Raw genomic sequence first — 15,817 nt, forward strand, 5'->3', positions numbered from 1 at the left:
TTCGACAGTCTGTTCAACAATTCTAATATTCCTCTGACATTCAGACTTCATTGAGAAAGCTGCAGAGACTCAAAAACCCAGCAGAGAACTAAGGCAGAGTGAGGGGAGGGGTGGTTGGCACATGTGTTTGCGTGCGTGTGAGTGTGTGTGGAAGACAGACACAAGTGTGCACAGACATGTTCATTCACCCACTGTTGATGCATTCATTCTGAGAAGAGAAAGTCTGTGATGAACAAAAGCAAAAATACTGGAAAGATAGCTCAACATCTGTCACTGGTAGCCTGTCAGCCCAAATAAAGTTCAGGCAGAAATCTCAGAGATCTCAATCTCAAAACCTTGGAAAATCAAATGAAAACTATCTGCATGGCAAGATATTCTAGACACTAGATGTGCATGAGAAAATATTTGCAATTTGGGTAATCCAACCTTTTGAGAGAAGTACCTGGTCTAATAATTTTAATATTGTTTCTTTTAATGAAAAGATATTTAATCTGCATGTTATTAGTTTTTATATATTTGTATTGACTTTAAAGTAACTGTAAATGTGACAGTAGAACAGCACAAATCTTAAGACAAAGTATATGATTTGAGGTGTGTTGCTTACCTTAAGACAAGTGAATAGCTATCTTGAGAAGCTTCATGGCTTCCAATCTGTTGGTCAGTGGACCATTTATCACGATCAACAGTCCTTATAGGTTGTCCATCATAGTAATCCATTGTATTCTGTAGAACCCTGTCCTGCTTAAGATCGAGTGTTTGTAAATCTGGTTGGTGAATTGATGAACCTCCACTCAGCTCCTCAGTGAAACTTAGCAGATCAGAAGACCCTAATGGTTGTCTTTCTTCCCTCTCTCTTTGCACTTCTGAAGTCCATTTTGTTGAGGTAATGTGCTCTGTATCAGTTTCTTCCTCCTGCTCTTCCTCATCATTCTCCTCTTCCATTAAATCTCCAGAAAATGGTAATCCAAGCCCTCTTTCAGTAGAAATACCTGATTCACTTAAAGGGGTGCCAGTCAAAGAGCTGGTGTGGGAGACTGAACTGTTGCTAAGCACAGGGGATTGTGTTTCAGATGTGGTTTGAGGTGTGTCCTGTCTCACTAACTGATCTCCCCAGTCCTGAATGTCACCCAAAGAAGTAGGGCATGGTGGAGGTGCAGAGGGTGACTCATCTGAATCTTCCATTGATATCTGTGAATGGACATAAACTTCCTGTCTGGTTTTCAGGAAGTGATCTGATGGATATCTTAATGATGGAGACACACTCCTGACAACAATGCTTGATTTATCATCATAGTTTCCTTCTTCTACCGGTGTTTGACTGCAACCTGTTGGTCTTGAATCTGACTGATGAAAAGCTTCTGAGGTATTTTTTGATTGGCCGGTACTAATAATTTCTGGCACCATGTGATGCTCTGTGGCATTATCCAGATTTTCTTGGTAATGAGCAGCTAAAATTGATTGATTTTGCTCTGTATCTGCATTAAGTGTACTGTCAGTACCTCCACTCATTTCGTTCTGCCTATTTTGTACTGTGTTCTCCTGGTGCTCCCCCTGTGCAGCCTGGGCCTGGCTTTGCAGTACTGTGGCAGCATAGAAAAGCGTACTAAATGTTTCCATGGACTTTCTTGTTCCTTTTTGTCTGTCATCCTGTTTAGGCCTATTGTGCCACTCTCTCTCTGCTTCTTTTACTGTTCCAGACACAACAATGTATTCCATTTCTAGGCCTGATGATGAATCTCCATCAGAATTGGACCTGAGTTCATCTTGACTATGTGTTTGAAGGCTGTCAGGGCTACATTTTAGTGTGTCTCTCTTCTCGCCAGAGCTGGAGCTCAGAGACATAGATTCTGTTATTTTGCCCTCCATATTTCCATTGCCCTCTTTTTTAGGCCCCCCTTGGCTTTCAGTGGTAGTCCCATCTTCATTGTAGGCCATGTTGATTGGAAGATCTTTTGATAATGAAGCTGATTCTGAGCTCTCCCAGTTCACGTGACTTGGGGCTAATGACTGGTCAGTCTGGATTTGAGTATCAGTTGCGTCTCCTGGACATGAATGATAATTTGCTGAAATTTGCTGAGTGGTGGAAGAAGAGTCCACCATAAAAAATGGAGAATAATCACTGGGTTGCTCTGTCCAGTCAGCCTCCTCTGATCCTTCTCTGCTTTTGTTGTCATACTTACTCTCAGCTGAACTTCCCCTACTCCTGGTCACATGACCCAACTCAGTAATTCCTTCAAACAGGAACACTTGGTTGGCTGACTGCTCTTTTTCTGAAATTTCTTCTCTGTATTCAGTCTTTCCCAAAGGAGTAGCCTTCTGGTATTGATCATGCCTCTCATCTATCTGAATAGGTTTGGTCACAGCTACAAAAGGGCTAGACTGCCCCTCTAGCTGTATCATGTCCACCACAGGGCTAGCACAGGTCTCAGGTGAGGATGTCAGGCTCCACACACCAGCTCCTACATTGTCATATTCTGAGGTGGATGTGACCATGCCAGGGATAGGTAAGTCCCACATGTTAGTGCTATGGTGCGGGAACATCTCATCTTCTGAATGTTCAGATGCCAAGTTCTGTATAACAGATTGTTGGCTCTGAACAGTCTGCATATCATCATCCCCTGTTTCTTCACCCTGCCCTCTACCCTCTGCAGCCTCTATGACTATCTTAACATTGTGTTCAGTACCTATCCAACCCACTTCTTCAGGTGTCTGACTAATTGCTTTAGTCATACCTCTCTCCTCCTCTATAACATTTTCTTCTTCTGGCTGTTTTCTTCCATATGTCTCTGGAGACTCACTGGCATCCATTGATCCCATGTGACTGAGTTCCTTTCCATTGTCAGGTCCTTCAGGGCTTGTTATAGTGGAAGAGCTGTCTTCCTGTATGGTGGTGTTCCACATCTCCATACCACCATCAGAGAATCTTATTGGACTTTCCACAGATGTGCCACCCACAACATTGGGGTTCACCCCACAGAAAGAACCTGAGTTTTCAGACAAGTTGTCAGGAGTTGTGAGTGGTGATAGACTGTCATCCCGGATTGTCATATTCCACATATCTAGTGATTCGGGGTAAGATGTAGTGGTTCCACTATCAGATTTGAGAAATCCCTTTTGAGCCGAGTATGTCCAGAAGTCTAGGAGCTCCATCTGTCGGTCTCCTTTTTTTCCTTGGACCCCTTCCTCCTCTTCTTTAGATGTGTCTGGTGTTAAAGTGTTTAGGATTCCTTTCTTTCTTAACAAACAGGGTGTTTTTTCTGTCACAATAAAACCAGCTTTGCATTTTCCAGCTGCTTCCTCCTCTGGTGGTGTCAATTGCAGATCAGCCAAAGTAACAGGGTTCCACTCATCCTTCAGTACAGAATCTGAGTTCCAGTTTCCATATGATTCTGTCTGCTCAGTGACCAGACTAAGCTGGGGTTCAAGGCTCTTTCCTCTTTTGTGGGCACTCTCTGACTTAGAGATCTCCTCCCTGTTTTCTTTTTCTGTCATGTCTTCAATTGACTCTTTGCTTCCAACTTCCTCTACAATATTCTGTGGGCTCTCAGATTCCTTGGTCCTATTCCAGGCACTATTATCACTTGACGACAATGCTCCTTGGGTGTCAAAGCCAAGTTCATCCCAGGTCTCTGACAAGGATGATGACACACTGTCCTTGTGCTGTAGGCCATTGATCCTTTCAGCTACATCTTCTGGGAAGAACCTGACCCCGCAACTGCTCGGTGGCCGGCTACCTACCAGGCTATTGACTGGGGTTGGAGGAACCACAGTGTCAACCAGTTCATGCTCATGGATTTGACCATGGTGGTCAATCAAAGAATCTCTACTTCCGAGCCCACCCAGTGAATTGGTAGCAGAGAAATCCAGCAAGCTCAGTTCTTCAAGTTCTGATAAGTTGGAGCTGCCTGCCCTTCTTTCTCCCTCATGCCCTCTTACTTCAGAATTTGCCAGTTCCCCTCCTGTTGGCAAAGAGTGGTCACTGCTATGTAGTGGGTCAAAACTAAACAGGTCAAAGTTGTCACTCCTATTTCTGCTGGAACGTTGCTTCCTTCTCTCAGGTGGGACAGGAGGGGAGAGCGATAACAACCCAAGGGGAGAGGGGTTTCTCAGGAAGAGTCCTCCTGGCCCTGCTGCTGGACCTCCTCCTGCTGTAACCTCACCGACTGGACTGTCATCACTAAGGAACACTGAACTCTCCTTGGAGGAGCGGCTGCTGCGAATGGTGGTCATACCGCTGTCAGGGCTCACTAACTCTCCACCAGCACTGACTCCTACGCCTCCTGTGTCCTCCTCACCATCTGCCATCACCCTATTTACAGAGATAAACAACAACTCTCACTGAATTTTGTCAGTGCCCAAAATTGTGAATGAATAATATTTAATCTCAAATATCTTGATTTGATGACTTTTACTGACACTATGAAAGACAAATATATTCAGGAATGCATTTAATACCTTGCTATTGCCACCACATCATTGCCTCCTTCTGCCCTCTCTATGTCAGAACCATCCATGTCATTGATACCAGATGAGCCCTGGGAGAACTCCACACTGCCTGCTACTCCCTCCGTGGAAGAGGTCCTACTGCTGGGGTGGCAGGCTAAAACAGAGCTCCGTCGGTCCACAAAGTCCTTGAGGAGGCCCTGGATTTCTTGCTCCAGCAGAGATGGCGCACCAGAAGATGAGGGGGTGTTTATAGGGATGTGGTAAACCTGGAAATTCTCCTTTGCCTCCAGTTCACCAGAAAAAGACCAGCTGGAGGACTCTTCCAACTCACAGCAGATCTGCAATGACAGCCACTTCATCTTAACATGCTACATTTTTCTTTTTAAAATTACATTTCTGAAAAGAAAGGTGAGAATTATGTAATTACACTTCTGCCAACCTACTAAGAACAATTGTTCTGGTTTCTGGCCGTGATCTCCTGAGTAGCATAATTATAGGGCATTGTCCTATTTGACATGCCACACCTCTCAGGAAACCTCCTGTCAAGTTGCTGCTGCTGGCCTTGGTAATTTAGTGAATTAAATATATTAACTAAGTATTGAGAAAAAATGTAAAGGTGGAAACAAACCAATAAATACTAATAATTACCAGTAAGCAGAGTGACAGATATAGAACAGTGTCTACGAAAGAAGTGCTCTCATTCTCTCAACATAGATGGCTGTGTTGGTGGTCTTACAGCTGATTACCTGGTTTAGGATATCTGTGTTGTTTGAGTAGACAGCCACCTGCTGGCGGGGCTGATGAACTTTATCATTGATTGACAAGAGAACCACCAGACCATCAAGGGCATGGCGATGAGTGAATAATTTCAGCCCATCCACATAGGCATGCCAGTCCTTAAGAAAACAGAAAGAAAAAGGGGAAAAGGAATAAACATCTGATATTTGTAACACAAGCTGTTAGACACACACTCAGAGTTCCAACTTTTTTGAACTTACATTATTAATGAATAAAAAATGAAAAAAGCAATTATTACATTTTATCATATATAATCTGAAAATGATTATTTGGGTTACAGCTGTATGGGAAACTTTGTTAGACCCCTGCCTTTTATTGTGCATATGATTTAATTTTTTTTAGTAGAACTGAAGTGATTTCAAGTAAGCCTTCATCTGTAGCAATGAGAGACTGAGCTGTCAAAGCGCACAGAGGGGTAGAGAGACACTTTGTGATTTATTGTTTGGAAATTAACTGTTTGCTCTTAAAACAGCCACCATGCACAGATTATGGTAATTCAGTGACACACACTATGATTGATGGATGGAAAGTTGCATTAATTAATTGTTTTGTTTGTCAAGGGAACTTGTTTTTTCTTTCTCTCTGAAATGATTAACAACAATGTTATGGTAACCATAATTTGCAATGCAGGGTTACGCATAAAGTGTGCAAAGTGATACTTTTGAAAACATATTTGCTTGATTAATCTAGATTTGTTGTACAACTGTTTGTTTTGCAAAGTTCTCAAAATTGTTGTTGCGCTTATTTAAGACAAACTTTTAAACAAAAGAGAGTTGTTGTAAAACTAACAGACATGCATGTGTGTTCCTACCATTCATGAAAACATATTTATTTTCGTTGCTATACTTCAGATAGTTCAATGATCTACTTGACATGAACATGTGTCTTTTCTTTCTGTGAGCTGTGTATTAGAGTGTGTGTGGTCCTCCTCTCTGCTTGAGCCTGTGTGTGTGAGAGTATTTGTATGGGTCCACTGAAAATGATTGATGAGCGCTTCAGGCTCTGTATCTGCCCAGGCTGTGTCAATATTAACCTGTGAGGATGAGGGGCTACAATACTCCTCCCTCTGTTCCTCCCTCCACCCCTGCATCCTTCTCTCTCTCCACAATATGGCTGCTGTCATACGCAGGCCCATCAATCCTCAAACACACACACAACTGTCACTTCACTGACACTGCCATTTCTCAACACTGATGTCCTGATGAGTGCAATGAAGCCTCCCGAGATTCGTTAAAACACACATATTCACTCACTTAAGTTCAAACACACGAGTGAAAGCACATGTAACCCTAATACATGAAGATACGCACATAAATCCACCAGTCGTCTACTGTAATCTCAGTGTATGAACAAACATGTACCAGTATGTACACATATGAGTTCTGGTACGGCAATAAAGTCTTCATGATTTACAGTACAATATAAACAGAAATGCTCAAATGATGCCGATGCTCTAAAGCTATACTACCCAGCTGCGTTCACATGCACACACACATACACACACTTACTTGCACACACAGGCAGGGAAATATAGTCAGAAAACGAGCAGAGTGCAAATCTCTGAGATAACACGCAGGGCGACAGTCTGTCTGCCATTTGGCTCTTAACTGAGTAAATTACTACTCATATTGCCTGCCCCTCCTTTTTCTCCCTCTTTCTGCCACCCCCAGATACACAGATTGCCTTTTCTTATAAATTACCAACATGTTAGCTATAAAAATCCACTTGCTAACTGTCTCAAAGAACCTTAGGATCCGGACACAGAAACCTGTATCTCATTTGCTGAGCTTTTGGTAAGCTGGGATATCACAAACAAAGGGTTTCCTTCACTTTATTTACTTTTTATTAACTTTCATTTTTATGCAAGAGCAGACAGACACAGGAAACAGTATTCTGCTACTGCAGATATTTCAAATATTCGCAGTTTTCATTTGTCAAACCTTATAAGAGAAAAGCATTATAACGATATTATTGTTTTATCATGAAAGTAAAACATATGAGCTACAGAAAATCAAAAACTGAGCATTATTGTCAATTTGTGTCTGTCAGTATTGCCTTCTTGTTTGTGAAATGGCACATCATTTAGAAATCATGAGTATATAAAAAATAAGTAGTTGTCAAGAGCAGGCACTTGGATGAAGTTACGTTTGTGTGAAGTGATGTTCCACTGATGCGCAAGTTTGTCAAATCTGTACTGCACTGTATTTCATTCAGAAGGTAGTGTGAAATAAAAGTAATCGCTTGCAAGTGTTTCAAGTTTCCAACATAAAAAACAGAAACCACAAAGAGCAACAAAAACAAGAAGAAAGAAATATTGAAGACATAATAAGAAACAAAGAAAATGTGCACCACAACACAAAGATGGTAATAATGGTTTATATTCTTCAAACCCTCTTAGACATGGTTTCTGCTCATTTTCATTGCGAAGTCATTTCTGTTTTAACTTTTCATAGAATAAATACAGATATAAATTGTCAAAGAACAATACAATATCTGTATCATTTTTTGGTAAAAAACAAACAAAAATAAAAAAAGCAAGTTTTCAATTACTACTTTAAATCACAAATGCAAGATGCAGCAATCCTACTTAGAGTATTATGTGACCATCAGTCATGGATTAATATTCAGATGTTGTTTAAATGTTTGTGATCACAGCGGTACACTGACTGAACCCATGTTCAGTATCACTTCATAGAGTCTTTAATCTTCCCTCAGTCTAATTTTGTGAAGTTCATATTCTGTTTTTTAACCAGGACTGGTGGCATTATGTTTTCAGGTTGTTGGTCCATCCTGCTCTCGTCCTGCTCTCATGAACACCAAATTTCAGTAACGCCTTAGGGTTATTACTTCAAATTTGACATAAACATTCACTTGGACTCAAGGATGAATTAATTAGACTTTGGAGGTTAAAGGTCAATGTCACGGTGACCTCACAAAACACAGTTTTGGCCTTGTGAACATGTTATCTGAGGAACACCTTGAAGCAGTTTCTTAAAATTTGGTCAAAACGTTCACTTGGACTCAAGGATGAACTGGTTAGACTTCGGGGTTCAAAGGTCAAAGGTCAGTGTGACTGTACAAAACACTTTTTAGCCATAACTCAAGACTTCACGTCAATTATGACAAAATTTCACACAAATGGTTACTATTTTATATGATTCTGGATGAAAAGGGATGTAGCCGGAAACTACTGAGTGGCAGAGGCATACAACCGCGAGGCGCTAATTCTAGTTTTGTTTTATTTTGGCATCAACCTCTTCATGTATCCTGTTCCTCCATCACCTGTTTGCCTCTATTTTTCTTTGCCTTTGCCTTTTCATGTCTTGCTTTTGCACACTTTGCAGCTTCATCTTTCTCCCACACTAGGCCCCGTTCTCCACATCCACACGCTCGCGCGCAAACACGCGCACACACCCACCCTCTCTCTTTGGTTGTCTTTGCTCCACAGGTAGCAAGTCTTTAGCGGCTGCTTGCAGTTCTCCCAACCTGCCATCATTATGTACAATAGCCTTAGGTACAAAACTCAGGCCTCATAACTCATGCCCCGCATGCGTAAATTCCCGTGCAAACACAGTCAAAGCAAAAACACATTTCCTGCTGTCGCCAACATCTCCGGCAAAGAATTAATCAAGCGTTCATCCATTTAGGCTCTTTGCATACCCTTTCCGTCAGAACACAGAACGCTAAGAGAGTTGCGAGTTCTTCTCAGGCGATCGTTTCACCACCCTGATGAATCCATCAAGCGAGGTTTGATTTATACATCTGTCTGTGATCACAGCGGTACAGCTACAGCAAATGGGGTGGCAAGGAACGAGCTGACACCACCCTGCTCAAACACACACATGCAAATGTTCACACACGCGCACACATGTGCAATATATACCATTTACCACACACATGCACAGCCAAACTCACACATGCATGTGCTCACAAAACAACAGCTATACTCTCTTGTTCACACTCATGCACACACACACATACTGCTCATGAAGTTTTTTGGAGAGACAGAGGGAAAAAAGGAGGGGGGTATAAAAGTTTGCAGAGAAAGAACCTCAAATGTCTTTCTGTCTATCTCAGATGGGCCTTCTCCGCATGCTTCATTCGCTCAGCTCTAAGTGCAGGGATTTGGGGGCCAAGATGCAAGCGCTGAGTGTATAAATGTTTTGTTTTGTTTATTTGTTTGCCCTCAAAGCCCAAGGAAGCCACAGGGGGAGAACGAAAATGGGGGAAGAGAAAGAATGAGTGCTTCAGAAGAGATGATGAGAAGGAAACATCAGTGCAAGTTACTAAAGATACAGTATGATGACTTTCCTATGCAGTGGTTTTCCAAATTTATTTAAATGCTACAATTGTGTATACGCAACAAATTCTATAATGTGTGTTGCATCCAAACAAATTTACAACAAAATGTTTTATATGCCAGAAAAAAAAAAGTGATCTGCATCTTTCTACCCTGCTTATGTGTTTAAACTGTGTAAAGAGCTGCAACAAAGACAACATTGAACAGAGTAATAACATACCATCAGCAAATCCCCTTCTGTAAATGGATGTAAAGTGTTTATGCATGCAGATTTAGAAGTGGAATATGTGAATCATGTCTCAATTTGACATGGCTACAGCAGTATGAATACTTCCACCTAGAAAATCACTGTGGTGCATGAAAGAAAGACCCAGGAAGTCAGAGAGGAACAGAAAGATAGAGGGATGGAGGGGCGGGGCACCCTGGCTTCCTGGTCTTCAATCTTAGTCCCTGGGAGGCCCACCCTGCACCTGCTGTCTCCTAGTGCCTCTCATCAGAAAGGCATTTAGCGAGTGCTGTGGCTGCGGGCCCCTTCATTAGTGAGCATAATTATTTGTGCAAGTGGCGTAGGGCAAAACTGGCCCCGCATAAACAAACAGAAGGGCCGCAGGACTGTGAACAAACAACACATTAGAGACAATCAACGTTGCCAACATGAAAACTAAACCAAACCTCAGACGCAGAGATGGACACGTATACACATACACACACAGACACACACACACACACAGAAAGAATTAAACAAACACATCTACATCAGCGACACAAAACTTTATCAGTGAAATTTTTACAATTATTATTGTGTCATTGTGGAACACTGGAGAAGTGTGTTCGTATCAGAGTTCAAACCAAAATGCTAACTTTTATCACTTTCCCACCACTAACCTCTCTACTGTCTCAGGAGTGGAAATAGGCTGAAGAAGACAGAAAACAAAGAACACTAAAGCATATTTTAATAGATGTCCATATTAACATGCGCGTAAAACACATTATTCACATATTGATGGCTATATGTGTGTGTGGCTGCGGGCTCCTGTCCTTCCTACAGTTCATCAACTCCACAGCATGACAACTCTTCATCCAACCAAAGCTTCATCTGCCAGCACTAATTACTCAGCCATGAAAATCCCTGATACACAAACACACACTCACTGGCATGAAGATGTGAATAATGTGTTTTTATTGTGTTTGTGGTTTAATGAATTTGAGCATCATGACAGTGTTACACAAAACCTTTTATACTATTAAGAAAAGCCTCCCAACTTCTCCGTCACATTATACTAACTTACCTACTAGCTGACATGTCATTCACATCTACAGGTGATGCGATACACTGACTGTGTACCCTAGAGCAAAGCAGTTGCCCCCTATTGGCTCCTGTGGTGCTACCTAACGTAGTGCCACTATCAATCCATTCGATGGAATGTAATGTTTTGTGACTTTTCCAAAAAAAATTGTCCCAATTATCTTGACCTGTATGTACATGTAACATGTGTGAGGTGAACACTTTTTTACAGTGAGATACTAGAAAGAAAAACAGCTACTATAGGAACTACCATGATACATAAAACATTTCTGTCATAACATAGATGTAAATAATATATAATACTATAACAGAACTGATAAAAGGCTATTGATAATTTAATAAATAATAATAATAAATAAAAAATGTACTATTTGTAGTAAAATGTAATATTTTTCCTAGAAATAATTTAAAAGCTCAGTCAAAGCTAGCAAATATTAATTCTATCAGCAGTTTTTTACAATACACTGTTAAGAATATGTATTTACCTTTATTCTTCACTAAAGTTCCCCTCTACACAGAAAACACATGCAAGCTCAACGTATGACCTCTGCAACTTATAAGGACTTCTTACAGTGTCACTTACAAAGCATGGTTCTTATTATTCATTCACTTGCTTATCCAATTGCAAGCCAAACTGTTTGTGAGGCTGCAGTTGAAGTTACAGCCCTGGCTTTAATTATTCAAACAACAATGAAAAACAATGTGTTTTTGGAAAATATGCACTGCAAGTTCTTTACTTTATTTCAGATTCTCACTCACTAGAATTGAGCAACTTTAGATGGTCATTGTTGGACACATTTGGTTCAAAAAAGAAAACAAATACTGCACTAACAACCTTAGGGAAGTTGCCCGATGCTTTCACTGTGCCAGTTTTATGCGATGTGGCACCTCCAATACACCTGTTTTTATTTATTCTTACTTGCAAAAAAGCTTCACATCGCTTCACAAACAACTTTATAGAATTGTTGCTCATGCCCAACATCATAGGAAATATTTTTCATGATCATTTTTGAACAGCATTTTTAGCCATTGTAGCCAAACATGGACTTATCGTTTGAGGAGCTGAGAAATATTTGCCTTCACAGCATCAAATGCATCACACGTTGATGAGCAGCTACAAATGATACACAGAAACACCCAGACAGGCACCGTGATCTTGAAAGAATGAAACTACATTCATTTTCACTTTTCTCCTCCATAATAGGGGAGCACACAAACTGACTAATGTATGTTTGTACAGTACACAAAAATACATTAGTCAGTCTATACGATGTGTCCATATCATTACACCACATACACTCTGAAGCTTTTTCTTCTGCTAACTAGGCAGTCACAGCCAGATTTGTTTTACCCCAAAATCTAACTCCGTCCTCTTAACTGCTACCAAACACACACACACACACACACACACACACACTCACACACACACACACACAGACAAAAAAACACACTTTGACAAACACATAAACCATTAAAGACTAATTGAATCTAATTTATTTAGTTTTCTGGAAAGAACTTCCCTAAGCCCCCTCAATAAATGACACTCTGATACCGTTTTACTCTCTTTTCAAACACAATTAAAAAATAATATATAAATATATACACACTGCAAATGACATGCATATAAGGAGTTCATTTTGGAGCTCGATCTCAGGTCATTAGTAACCCACCATGACGCTGTGGAGTTGGAGGGTCCGCTGGCGACACACAGGCCTCTGGCCATTTATTCTATATTAAGTCTCTAATGGGCCCCCTCTCTCCCTCTCTCTCTCGCTCCTGACACGCAGCATGTAGGCACAGCGCTGGTAAAATATGCACAGAAAGTCCAGTGCGCTCACACAGACAAAGCCATTCAAATGAATGGTTATTTATTCGCTAAACGAGGATCTGGGTGTTTAATGTTCCTTGGACGTTAGGTAGTTTTCTGGGGGAGGCAGAGCCATACCCCTACGGCTACAGACATCATTTATTTTACACATAGCCTAATACTGCACGCTAGGCAGCCGCTGAGAAAAATGGGCTTTGGAAGTGAGAAGGAGATATAAAAGAAATAATGAATGATTTTTTTGGGGGGGTGGAAAGAGTGGGGGTGAACACATTAGAAGTTGCAGCAGGAAGAAAAGCAAGGGGTAGGCTTAAAGGCTTAAAGCACCCTCTGTGTGTGTGTGTGTGTGTGTGTGTGTGTGTGTGTGTGATTGCAAATGCGAAGAAAAAGAACAAGAGACTGTCAGAGATAGAAAGATAGAGAAGTTAACACAAATGTGTGTGAACATTTGTGCATATTTGAGTGTGTGTGCTGGATTTTAGGATATCAGTGGGGAGGAAGGTGTTGCCTGGTTGTGTGTGAGGCTCTCAGGCCTCAATCTACATCTCATCCAAATGCAGAGCATCACAACATCAGAGGGGCTCCTGTACTTGCACGAGAACGCCTCCCCCAAATGACACGGTGCAGGTGTGATGTATCCAAAACAGGAAAGCCATCAAAAGTAACTTTTTAAAAGAGAAACAAACTTTTATTGTTTTGTTTGCAAATTTGCAAAGTTTTTTTTTTCTCTTTTACGTGACTATAGAAGTTATCATGTGCTTCTTTTAAAACGCCTAACTAAAGGAGGCGCACTGAATTACACCCCGATGAAATCACCATGGTATATGAAAAGAAACAACCCGGCTAATTATACCATTAATTGGGGTATTAAGTGTATTAATTGCCAATATTTCTTTTTCAGCACACTTATCTTGACATCACAAGAGTAGGATTCATACACATACATATTTTTAAATTGCTGTCAAGTAGTCCAAAATATCTCATAAAATACATTTAAATGTATTCAGTGAAGTCGTAAATTGTCTTTAAATGTTATTGACATGAAATGGGTCTTTAAACCTGAAACTCTCTCCCAGTTACCATGATTCATCAGCTGAGCTTCAGATAAATTAAACGGATCATTATTGGGTTTCTGGTCCTGCGCAGCTGGGTCCAATTTACACTGAATTAAACAAGGCTGCTATTGAACCGGCTTCGAAATTCAAAGTTTATGTTTTAAAAGAAAAACAAAATCGTTGGTAAATGGGTTTATTTGTATGTTTTAACTGACTGAACTGAAACTAAATTTAACAGAATCAAGCATTTTAAGCTTTTTTTTTTTTTTAATGATAAAAACTTACCTCCTTCTCTGTGGTCACTGAAGACAGAGCTATGGTCATCTCTCCATCAGAAAACTCCTTCAGCTCCGCTGTGAGCAGCTGCTCCAAGTCTACATCCAGCCAGCACACACAAACAGACTGACAGTTATGTAAAACACACACAAAATGATACAAAACAATTTCACAACAGGCAGAAAAGAACACAAGTATGAATGTCCTCTCTAGATGTGCGAGGTCATTGAAAGGATGTGGCAATATTTGGACTACGTGCCAATGAGCAAAAATATATGTGTATTTAACTTTTAGCAAATGCGGGACTTGAGTATTCTGTTGGTAGCAGAACAAGGAAGCAGCCTTCAACTGTAGTAAATGTGGGTGTGTAGCAGACAGATGTTTTAAATCATGTTGCCTAATTAGATCTTTTCTCAAGCCTGTGTGGGCATACACACACTGTGCTTGACTGACAGCTCCCTCACTCTCCTGTTAGCTTTGTTGCATTTTACAACATTTGTATTGTTTTTAGTTTATAGACATGGTGACATTACATAATCACACATCACACCCAGCTTCATTCCGACTAGAGGCGTTGGCCGGAGTGACTGGCGGCACCTGTTTGACTGGGCAGGGCCTTTCAACAATATGCAGTAGATGTTTTTACACAGATGTAACGGATAGCTGTGTTCCATTTAGGTGTGTCATTTCTTGAAGTTCCAAAAAATCAAATAACATTTCCTAACACGAATAAATTAAAACACGTTGCTCCACACAAACTGGTTTTTAATTAGAGATTAGTTGTTACTAAATATTTACACCAAGCTGCTGCCAGGCATAACTGTTCAAAAGCAAAGTGAACTGACTGAAAAAAACGTACGCCAGTTTGCTAATATATAGTGAAAGAGCTGGGAGGATTTTAAACCACCATTCACAAAATAACACAGTACTCCTCAAATTGTTACCCAATAATATTAGACTACTTGACCAAATAACTTTGTTTAGGTCAGTGTAATTATGATTCCAACTTATTCAAAACTACATGCATATTACTAACTCTGAAGCACATGTGGGTATTTAAATGAAACAAAGTCATTTCTTCTCTTACAAATATAAGCTGTTAAATTTAATGTATTGTTTGGCCTCAAAACACTGTGAATTTGGCAGTTATGTTACAGCTGGTGATGCACATGAATGTATTAGCTGGATACAGCACAGTTACTCAGTGATGCCAATTTGGTCCAGTCCACAATTCCTTGCAACTCATGGTATTGCAACAAAAAACATCACATCATAATTAAAGAGATCTCAGTAAAACAACTGTAATTCTAAGTAAAGTCAACTATTACTTTTTGTATTATGAATTTTTAATCCATTAAGGTTTAATATTTGTTGATATTATGTTATATTTGTGCAGAGCCAACAGGACAACACATGCAAGAGTGCAGTGGGCCACACGATGTGGAGAGCTGGAAAACTATTCTGGCTGTTGTGAGAGGGTGCTCAACTGGTATCCAGTTCTTATAATGCATAAATGTGACGCTACAGAGAATTCCTCACTGCTGTTTTTGATTAAAGGGGTCAAAACTCCAGCAACACTTGCAGTAAACAGAAGAAGTTTATTAGACCAATGCATTTCTACTTGTGGCCTTCATCAGGGATGTTCTGACCCAGTTTTGACCTCTCTGGACTTTTTCCCTTCTCCATGCACCTTGAAAGTAGGTGAAGTTGTTCCAGAAACGTTACTTTAGTCATGTGTTGCCAGGAAACATCTGTAGTAGTCTAATCAAAAATTAAATTAAAATTAAAAAAGTATTTACCAGCTGAGACAT

The 15,817-nt window shown here is 40.4% G+C and overlaps 1 protein-coding gene across 4 annotated transcripts in view; it reads right to left on the minus strand.

Moving 5' to 3' along the window:
• The window catches only part of LOC139624176 (serine-rich adhesin for platelets-like), a 38,426-nt gene that overhangs the window by 12,594 nt on the left and 10,015 nt on the right, over positions 1-15,817 (minus strand). For all 4 annotated transcript variants that reach the window (XM_071483059.1, XM_071483061.1, XM_071483060.1 and 1 more), the window contains exons 6-9: positions 14,016-14,104; positions 5,193-5,342; positions 4,456-4,784; positions 605-4,309 (exon numbers count right to left, since the gene is read on the minus strand). In XM_071483059.1, coding sequence (XP_071339160.1) covers positions 605-4,309; positions 4,456-4,784; positions 5,193-5,342; positions 14,016-14,104 — 4,273 coding nt within the window. The remainder of the gene's footprint in view (positions 1-604; positions 4,310-4,455; positions 4,785-5,192; positions 5,343-14,015; positions 14,105-15,817) is intronic.

The sequence above is a fragment of the Trachinotus anak genome, unplaced genomic scaffold, assembly GCF_046630095.1.
Source record: "Trachinotus anak isolate AG129_WGS33_773 ecotype Australia unplaced genomic scaffold, CSIRO_AGI_Tana_v1 ptg000008l, whole genome shotgun sequence".
NCBI classification, from domain to species: domain Eukaryota; kingdom Metazoa; phylum Chordata; class Actinopteri; order Carangiformes; family Carangidae; genus Trachinotus; species Trachinotus anak.